Source organism: Leuciscus leuciscus (assembly GCF_965113295.1).
Source record: "Leuciscus leuciscus genome assembly, chromosome: 8".
NCBI classification, from domain to species: Eukaryota; Metazoa; Chordata; class Actinopteri; order Cypriniformes; family Leuciscidae; genus Leuciscus; species Leuciscus leuciscus.
Window position 1 is genome coordinate 17715169 of NC_138732.1, and position 9891 is coordinate 17725059.

General features: G+C 37.7%; 1 protein-coding gene across 2 annotated transcripts; it reads right to left on the minus strand.

Annotated features, from left to right (window-relative positions):
* Window positions 1-287: 287 nt before the first annotated feature.
* On the minus strand, window positions 288-9415 carry pitx2 (paired-like homeodomain 2). 2 transcript variants are annotated; one of them, XM_082177477.1, is made up of 4 exons: window positions 9049-9415; window positions 6889-6955; window positions 2462-2661; window positions 288-1527 (listed from the first exon to the last, which is right to left on the minus strand). In XM_082177477.1, the coding sequence occupies exons 2-4, from the start codon at window positions 6932-6934 to the stop codon at window positions 964-966; spliced, it is 810 nt and encodes a 269-aa protein (XP_082033603.1). In that variant the 5' UTR covers window positions 6935-6955; window positions 9049-9415; the 3' UTR covers window positions 288-963. The 2 variants fall into 2 exon arrangements, with proteins under 2 accessions (XP_082033603.1, XP_082033602.1); XM_082177476.1 differs by lacking the exons at window positions 6889-6955; window positions 9049-9415 and adding an exon at window positions 3361-3883.
* Window positions 9416-9891: the final 476 nt, after the last annotated feature.

Below are 9891 nucleotides of genomic sequence, written 5' to 3' on the forward strand. Positions count from 1 at the left end.
GCCGGCAGATGGTTCAGTGATGTGTGGTCCAGTCTGTTCCGATCTTATTGCAATGTTATTTCAAGCGTCGGTGATCACTGGAGGCCCAGCCTGTAGTCAGTCTTGTATATTCGACCCCTAATCTGCTCGGGACATCTCGCCCTCTTCACCGGACTTCTCATGTCACGCTGATGTGTATTAGATACTCCCCCCATCTCTCTCTATTTAAACCTTAGAAATGCCACAAAGCAACAAAGTGTGCTGCATACAACCAGGCGAATGCAATAATTGTGAAGAAAACGTTTTGAAATGGTTTAGAACAATATATTTACTTCCATTAAATAAAACACAATAGTTTATTTTTGGGATGTTGAAAAACGAAACAAAAATTCCGTACCAAATATTATACACAGAGCAAAAACCAAGTTCATTTCGCAGAAACATTTGCGTATTATTACCCAGGGTTGCTATTCTAGATCTATATTCACACAGATATTTAATAATAAATTTATGATATCACACACGACTGGTGCGTTTAGTATGTACATTCCCTTGATCGCAAGCAAGACATGATTCCTGTACGTTTTCCACATGCTGTGTTAAACTGAATTCTCGAAAATGCTTAAGAGTTACAGCTTTCGCCTCTACAAATTGGAGATGATATTAAGATATATGTATACAGCCTATATACAACCTTTCAGTCAATTACTGTCCAAAAATTGAAACGTCAAAATAAATGAGATTTTTTCTTCTTCTTTTTTTTTTTTTAACATTCTGGTATCCTAAACTCTTCACTGGCTAGTGTGCACTTGCTAGTGTAGAGAACAAATCTTATTAGAAAAGGCGCGTTTGCCTTCCGTTCCCGCTTGACATTCCATCACAGGATTGGACGCGTTTCAGTGGTTTATTCTTCTAGTGCCCTTGAAACAAAAAGTGTAGTCTCTCGTTCCTGGGATTCGGGATTGTAAATTCTACAATCGTCCCTTACACCGGTCTATCCACTGCGTACTGGCAGGCGCTGAGATTGGAGGCCGGGTTCTGCACGCTCGCGTATCCAAAACTCGAGTGCTGCTTGGCTTTCAGTCTCAGACTGGCAAGACTGGAGTTACAAGTGTCCCGGTAAACATAAGGAGGTGTCGGTGGGGCGTAGGGGCACGCCGACGTGGGAACCCCCGAATTTAGAGAAGGGTTGCTGAGGTTATTCAAGTTATTGAGGCTGTTTAAGCTTGATCCGGGTACACCGGTGACAGCAGACGGAACCATACCGGAGGACATGCTCATTGAGGAGATGGAGTTAGGTGGGGAGAACATGGTCTGAGACGACAGCGGATTGACGTTCATGGAATTGAAAAAGGGGAAGCTTTTGGTAGAAAGAGAGGCCGACGTGAGCCCCTTTGCAGCCCAGTTGTTGTACGTATAGCTGGGATACATGTCATCGTAGGGCTGCATAAGTCCGTTGAACTGTGGGCCGAAACCGTTTTTACACAGCTCTGCCTGTTGGTTTCTCTCCCTTTTTCTCCATTTTGCCCGTCGATTCTTGAACCACACCTGCAACAAATGTAGTAAATCATTTATATTTATAATTAGCCTAGATAGTTAATTCTTATCTAAAACTATTAAAGTGAAGATTAGCCGATAGGCTTTACGTTTTCAGAACTGCTGTCACCGTAGGCATTAGAACAACATGAATTAACCACTGCTACACGGTTTGTTTTTGGTAGATAAATGATATGGGTGGTGGTGGTGTCAAACTCAGTTTGGTTCCCTAATTAAGTCGCTTTTTTATCAGTTACCCGGAATCTTGTCTGATCCCGGGAATCCCAATACACATCCATTCTTATAGCGGTCAATAGGCCGCCCGACGCTTCAAATGTGTATTCTCCCTAAGCAGGCGGAGACAAACTAACCTTAAGTATACTACACGAGAATGACAATCACAAAATACAAGCTTTACACCTCTTAAAAAGCGACTGTGTGACTCCATTAAGGTCATCGTTAGGGTGTCACTTGTGTTGATTGCAAACAATTCGATTCGCCCATAATTAGCCTCTACACCAAACAGTGACAGGTTTATTTAAATGATTACATAAAGTCGTATTTAGCATGTAACTTATATTAACGTCACGAAATTTTAGCAACGCGTAGCGCCTGTTAAATAGCCTAGCCTATAAAATAGGTCTAGACTTTATGAACAAATTAGTTTATATAGAACTACAGGATATAAACGATTATAATAAGGTACAGCATAAAGTGTAAAGAGAGGCTAATTATTGTTTTAAGAATTTAGATTATTTTAAGTGGACCTATTATAAGCTTGAACTAAATTTACTTTATTATGCATACTTTTTATTCAGTAGGCTAGGCTATTTAAAGTATTGAATTTGAACCGTGAATTGTGGATTTGTTTAGAAAAATCAAGTCTTCATTTTTAGGGCTATATAATAACATGTTATTTCAATGCCATTTCACTTATCAAACTTACCCTGACTCTGGCCTCTGTCAAATTAGTCCAAACGGCGATCTCCTCTCTTGTGGACATGTCCGGATAGCGATTCCGCTGAAAAGTGGCTTCCAGTTCCTGGAGCTGTTGGCTAGTAAAATGCGTTCGTTGCCGCCTCTGTCTCTTCTTTTTCGATGGGTCATCAGTCGTATCTTCGTTTTTACTCTGTCCCTTCTCTTTATCTGCAATGCAAAATAATACAGTATTTTAAAATAATTATTTAATTTAAGAGGAACCAGCTTTATGCTTTTTGACACATTGGAGAAGTCTGTGTGAGGGAGACAAATCTCTAATTCCGTTTTATTGAATTGAAAATATTTCACATCATGGTAACGTATCAAAGTAAGTTCCCTGGTAACAACATTACGGGCAAAATAATCAATGACGTTCCGTAACTCATTTTCTTATGAATTGCTGATGTTTAACATCATATTCTGGAAACAGTTACGATAAAAGAGGCTCAAATGAAAATGCTCTTAAATCAAGATTTAGAACATATTTTAACGAAAATGAACGCAATATGTATTTTTCACCATACGAAAAAAGAAATAGCCTATTAGAGTTGGGGAATGTCTGCAGTATTCTATACAAAATTGCCACAGTGCAAACATTTGTGGAAAGCCCACATTTTCCACACACAATATAAGTAAATAAAGTCCTGTCAAAGGGCATGACTTATGTAGCCTACCTCAATAGCCCTAGGAATCAACTAACTGCCAGTTCCATGTCTAGATATTTGCATGCCTCACACTATAACCGGCTCTGTTTAAACGCTCAAATTAGTTTTAAACAGTTTCTTTCCAAAGGCAGCACCTCATGATAACTGACACCAAAACCGAAAACGCTCCAGTTAAACATCTCTTCAGAGGACCAGGGCTTACCTACGGACTCTGGACTGGAGGTGTCTGAAACCGTGTGCACCTCCAGCCTATGTTTCGAGTCCACAGACCGCTGAAGCGGTTGCAGACTAGAGGCCATCGCAAGCGGCGCGTGTTTGCTCCCGGTAATGTGATGATGGTGGTCCAAACTCAACGGATCCTTCATAGAGGTCATGGACAATACGTGTTTTACGGAGGGTTCGCAAGCAGCTATTACTTCCTCAGCGACGATCACAAATAGTACATGCAAAATAAATAAATAAAAACATTGAATGTGTCCAGTAGTGAAGTATCGGCAAGCGTTGTCAGTGCTCCTTTCCCAATTAAACCACTCAAAGCGACACTCCACAAACGGCTTTAAATCGCTAAAATAAACCCGGTGCTGAAGAAAGTTAAAGTTTTTTTTTCTTTCGACTGGGTAAAAAGATAGTTTCAGCCGAGAGCTACAAGGAGAGCCGGAGTGACAGGGACAGGTATGTGATATTATATCCACTTGCATACACACACTCTCTTGCACATCACAGCGCTCGCTCTTCATTCAGCTGTCCCTCTATCCGTCCAACCGAGCTGCTCTATGCGTCGTGACGTCACCACAACTCCGCCCACAATCTGACGGAACATTAGACCCTATACATGAGAGCTTTTATGGCCAACCGACTAAGAAACGGCCCTATTAGAAATGAGAAAATGCAGCTTGTGCAGTTCGAGATGCTTTCACCCTCCAAAAGCATGCAAATTAAGAGACACTGCATTCAGTGACTTCAGAGAAGGCTAAATGTGTCAAAAGAACAGAGTCCCTAAAATTGTTTATCGCACACCTGGCGCTCAAAACGCGATGTTGCAACCTTTTCTTAGCAGGTATTATCAGAAAGCATCGTCTTATTCGCGTTTTAACTCAAGTCCGTCAAATTTAAAATAATCTCATTAGCAAATGATGTAAAACAAGAAAACGTAGGCCTAGTTATAATGACGCTCTAGAAGATGCTCATCATGAAAGTTCCGCTTTTGACATGTTAATTGGACGATTCTGCGCCACATTGAGTTGACAGGGTAAGACCTCGTTAAAATCATTGGTAACAAACAGTAGGCCAATCCCAGTCCTGCTAAATTATGACTATAAATGATAATTATATGCTTATAAAATAATTAGAAATATCAGATAGGCTAATTTGATTTAGGGACAAAAAGCACTTTGGCGAGATAGGCCTATTTGTGCGCCTCGGGCCCGTGATTACTTCGCGGGAGAGAGATGTTCACTTTGCCTTTAGTAGGCTATAACATTTATTCTGATAAGACGCCTATTTGCCTAAGAATTTTAATTGGGCGTTTTTAATGACTTCAAGCTTCTTCACCTTGTTGTCTCAAGTTCCTTCAAAACTTTATTACAACGAATTGCATTATTTTAATAAAAAGAAAACTAATTCATGTTAAATTATTCTCCATTTTGTCAAATTAAATTATAAAATTAAAATGAACATTATAAAATTATATTATCATAAGGGAGAAGTGTTTTTTGTTTTTTTGAGAGAGAGAAAAAATTGTTAGATTTCTTCTAGAATTCTGATGATATTTTATGTCATTCAAATGAAAATATCAAATGGGTAATATAATAGAAACTAACAGGAGAAGCAGCCAACCCGATCTCATTAAAGCAGTTGATTACAGCTTTCATAATTATTAAAGAAAAAAGAAAAATAAGGCAATTAGTATAGAGAGAATATACATTTTTGCTTCCCTGCTTGTCCTGTAAAATCAGGCGAAACGTCGAACATCAACCATAGGGTTAAAAAAAAAAAGAAAAAAAAAAAAGGCAGTCAGGTGCTTATGAAAATGACTCGACCAAATCCATCAATTACTGATTCAGCTCTCGCTTTTTGTACTGGATATTAATTTATGCCGTAATATATGACCCTGGACCATAGACTGTAAAAGCCCTGGACCCGACAAATCTTGTATTTACAGGTCTTTTTGCATGATGATGTGACCTCGTTGTTCAACGCATTTGCGCCCAGACACCGCGTATTATTAAAAACCGTGTTTCGGTCTGTTGTCTCACATGCCATTCAGTTTTATTTTCTTTATTTATTGAAGCTGCTTCCATTTTGGGGGAAAATGTGTAGGGCTATTCAGAGGATTTTTATCAATTATAAGTAAGGCAAATTATTTCCATTACAAAAATACCATGATTATTCTGGACCTCAAATATACTAAAATATAATATGAATGATAGGTTTTACGCACAGAAATTTTGATTGTGCGCATTGAAATTCCATTGGAACATAAAAGTCGCAGAGTTCGATTCTTGTTAAACGCACTGATAGCTGGACTGGATTGTTGCTCTGTATTTATTCTGGACCCTCAAAATTCTTCAGAGCGCTCTCACTGCCTGCTGTGGATTATTGGCCATGGCGCACCGCAGAGCCATTAATTACCAATTCAGTCAATATGAGGGAGACGACAAAGCCTTTTCCATAGGATTAAGAGGACATTAGATTCTTCCATTAGTATATTCCTCCTCACGAGGAGGCTTTCATTACACATTTACTTTTCCCCCGAGTCTATCTAACAAGCGCTGCATATATTACTGCACATGAGACGAGATTGTCGGTAATCAAGTCGCTCGAATGTCTTTTCCCTCTTACTTTGCTGTGTGCATTTTTATGCACTTTCTCCTTTTATCCCTTCGCTGCTGAAACTGCATCGGTTCATACCATACCATCATACCATACCGTAGCCAATGGGAAATGGCAAACTATTGCGACTAAATAAGTTTTGTGGTTTGTTCTCAGTTTGCTTTAATTCGCTTATTGAAGATGCCAGATGATATAGAAACCCGCCATGCACGCATTAAGTATCAGCCTGTAGGCCCACCGTTTTTTCCCCAACAGCTTTAATTTGATTTGTCTAAGTTTCTTTTAGAATTGTCCTTGTGCGGGAAATTATACAGTAGCCTATACTGGAGAAAATGGCTAATTGGATAAATATTTTTTTTTTGCGTTTAATCTACCTGCGTCTATCACACTGAATGGCATTTATATTACCTATATAAATGTTTTATTTAGAATCTTGTAAGCGATATACGTTTACATCATTTCATTGAGAACGCACTTGATAACCGAGCTACATTACCAAGCATTTCGAAGAATTAGATCAGTATTTTTATTTTTTTTATTCAAGATATTTTAGAAACCATAAATCTCTAAAATGAGACAGAATTTGGCTGTAAAATTATCAATTCCCAGTCAGGAGCTGCTACGGGTTATCTTATCCGTGTATACTGTCCTACCACCAGATGTCCATCTTTGACTATAAACGTCTAATGGCACTGAGTTCCATATAACCAGTCATACGTCAAACACCAGCAAAGGTGTTTTACTCACACTTTTACATAGAGCCATTTTTATACCTGCGATATTTAAAGGTCAGACAATGTTGAGGTGTTTTTGTTAAACAAATTAAATGTATTAATGAATCCAGACCTTCTCTGGAGACCTAACAAGGGGGGTGGCTCGTCGTTCAAGATCATCTTACCTAATTGAGCACAGGTTGATGCAAGTTTGCGGCAGTGGGAGTCCATTTGACAGATTACTTTGAGCACCTGTGAAAAAAAAGAGAAACATTAATTTATTATTTTATAATATATATATATATATATATATATATATATATATATATATATATATATATATATATATATATATATATATATATATATATATATAATGTTTATATTATCAGGAATAATAATGTGTGTCGGCCAAATTCTGTTTCAGTGTGTTTAGCGTCCATCACTTAATACAGCTATCTGACCTGACGGGCCACTGATATACTTCAAATCTATTGTAATATATTGGATGGTTCCTGTCTGTAATTGGATGTGCACATTCCTCATAATTTGTTTTGAAATCCCTTAGCGCTTGCTCGAGTCCCTCCTAATTAAGACTCGTGTCTCCAAACGCACACATGAAAACAACGCACAAAGAGAGAGACAGTGCACTGTGTCGGTGAGAGAAAGAGAGCAGTTTGAGCGCACGAAGTTGAGTGATTCCGCGGTAAAATCAGAGGATTAGTCTCTGATTGAGATGTCTGTCGGTTGGATATTACAAAATTCATTATCGTAGCTCTATACTAACCCGATATGAAGTAACACAGATGGGCCTTTATTAGCCCAGGCTTCAGCTGTTTGCTTATGATAATTTCAGTCGGAAATTTGCATGCAATCCTGCTGTTAACCGTTTTCCCTCTCCATTTTTCTCTCTCCGAATGCAACGCTTTACTTTAGCCCTCCCCTTATATCACCTGCATGCCTCGCAGTCGCATCTGTGCCTTTAGTCAAAGGCTTGAGACTCTGGAAATTAAATTTGTGTGCTGAGTAGGCCTAATATGCTAATATCCTAATGTGATGGTGAAAGTCATCTAGCTAAATACTATTTTGAGATTATTGCACAAAGTAAGTGTTTCTAAATAAGTGTCTAAATTATTTACCATTCTAAGTAGTCTAAGTGTGAAATGACCATGCAAAGTTGTTTCTTTCGTTCGTCTGAGTGGGTAGGCCTACAAGGCACCCGTTCCGTTTTACGTATTTCGGCTACTCTTTTATATTTGTAGTTTTGGTTTTGTTCCATAAACCTGCATTTTATACAAATGTCATGTTAAATATGTAATTTGGCAAGTTAATTTTGAAACTGGAAAAGGTAAGATACACACATACGTGACAGTGAATAAGATTAGGCTATAATTTGGGCTACGTCAATGCAAATTTAGTGGCTATTGAAGCGCATCAACAGAGGAAAATATGTATAGAAAACTTGTAGATTTTTGTAATGCATTTCTTTTTTGTATAATTGCAGTCTATTTAAAACAGTTTACAAAAACAGAGCAAACTACTATAACTCATGTTGATATTATTACTATTATTTGTTCCAATGATTAATTGGGGAAAATTTATTATTTTATTTATTTTAATTGGTGATATTTTTTTCCAGTTGATATTAGGGAGAATACCATAATAAACGTAGTCTTACGCTTAAAAAAGATTTACTTTAGTGTTGCTTTTGTGTGTGATTTTTTTTAAAGCGAATCTTGATTTACATAATTAAACAAATTGAAAATACTGTATTAGATTACATACATTTTTAACTATAAGACAAGAGCTTCTGATCTTCAAAAAATAACTGGTTTGTATCTGCATAAATGTACATTTTATTACCGAATATTATGAATAATAATAATTTAATTTTCATCTTTTAATTCAAATGCTTCATTTAGTTACACAATTCATCGCAAATGTTAATACAAAAATGATTCATATTAGTATTGTTGCTACGAGTAGGTTATTTATAAAGCAATTAAAAACCGTAAGCTATATAAAGTTTGTTTGCTAGTTTTGAAAGCAAATTTCGTTAGCAAGATTTATTTCTGCTGATAAAAACCCATAATAGCCTACATGTCTTAATGTAAATTACACGCTTTAACTATAAAGCTGTCCTTGTCCCGTTTGCCTCACAGTGTTAACGATATATTATTATCAACTGCAAAGTCAAGGTGAGACCTGCCAGAGCATCACTTATCATGCCTCTCCATCTAACTACACTAAAGCTGAAGTTCACCCATGGCTTGCAACCCTGAGGTGGAACGAATTCCTTCACTTGCATTGTCTCACATTCAAGATAGGGTGTCATGTGCTCTTACCAGTGGTTGTTGAAAAGCGGCTCTTTGCAGCCGTGCCAGTCTTGGTTTTCTTTTTTAAAAAAAAGATAAATTCCACACCTCCGAACAAGTTTATCTTTGTCCTTGATGATGTCCGGGTATATAAACTGTTGCTACAAGGTCCGAAAGGAACGTAACCTCTTCTTCCCCAATGAGAACGATTAGGGATATTTCTGGGTTCTTTCAAAGAACACGAAAACAGACATATGTTACCTTAAACCCAGAGTGTCTTAAGCTACAAACTATTAAGTTGCTTTAGCAACTCATATTTTCTGCAGAGCCTCCACGACCGCAACTTTTTTCCGCACAAAGACGTAGAGAGTGGTGCATTTCCCCCCCTCTCACGAGCTTTGACTGTCAGCGCGTGGGCGTGAGTGAGAGTTTGTGTGTATAAGCGCGTGCGTGTGCATGCGTGCCACAGTGGGTGTGTTTGTATGCACAACCAACGTAGACTGTGTGTAGGGGTGAACTTTGTGATGCGAAACGGTAGGCTAAATTAGATAACAAATCAGCCATTAAAACACGGTAATTGGCTACGTTAATTCAACGAACAATATCAACCCGATGAACGCTAAAACTGTCATGGCTAAATATGAATTAAATCAAGACATTTTATTTATTTTAAATAGCTGACAATAAATGGGTAAATACATGTTATGGAGCAGCAGAAATACAAATACAGACTGACATTTTAGAAATTCAAAAATGTTTAAATTGACATGCCTAGGCTAAACTAGTTTCTACTGTTATGTTTTTATATATATATATATACTGTCATCAAATGCTATTGTTTGGCTATTTACATTTTTTGTATTTGGCCTATAC

Excerpts from the sequence above, each read along its gene's own strand:
- pitx2 (XM_082177476.1), bottom strand. The coding sequence starts at position 3,856 with ATGCAAGTGGATATAATATCACATACCTGTCCCTGTCACTCCGGCTCT. Across the intron at positions 2,662-3,360 it reads CTCCAGTCCAGAGTCCGTAG|ATAAAGAGAAGGGACAGAGT; the intron begins GTAAGCCCTGGT and ends TTTGCATTGCAG. Across the intron at positions 1,528-2,461 it reads TGACAGAGGCCAGAGTCAGG|GTGTGGTTCAAGAATCGACG; the intron begins GTAAGTTTGATA and ends CATTTGTTGCAG.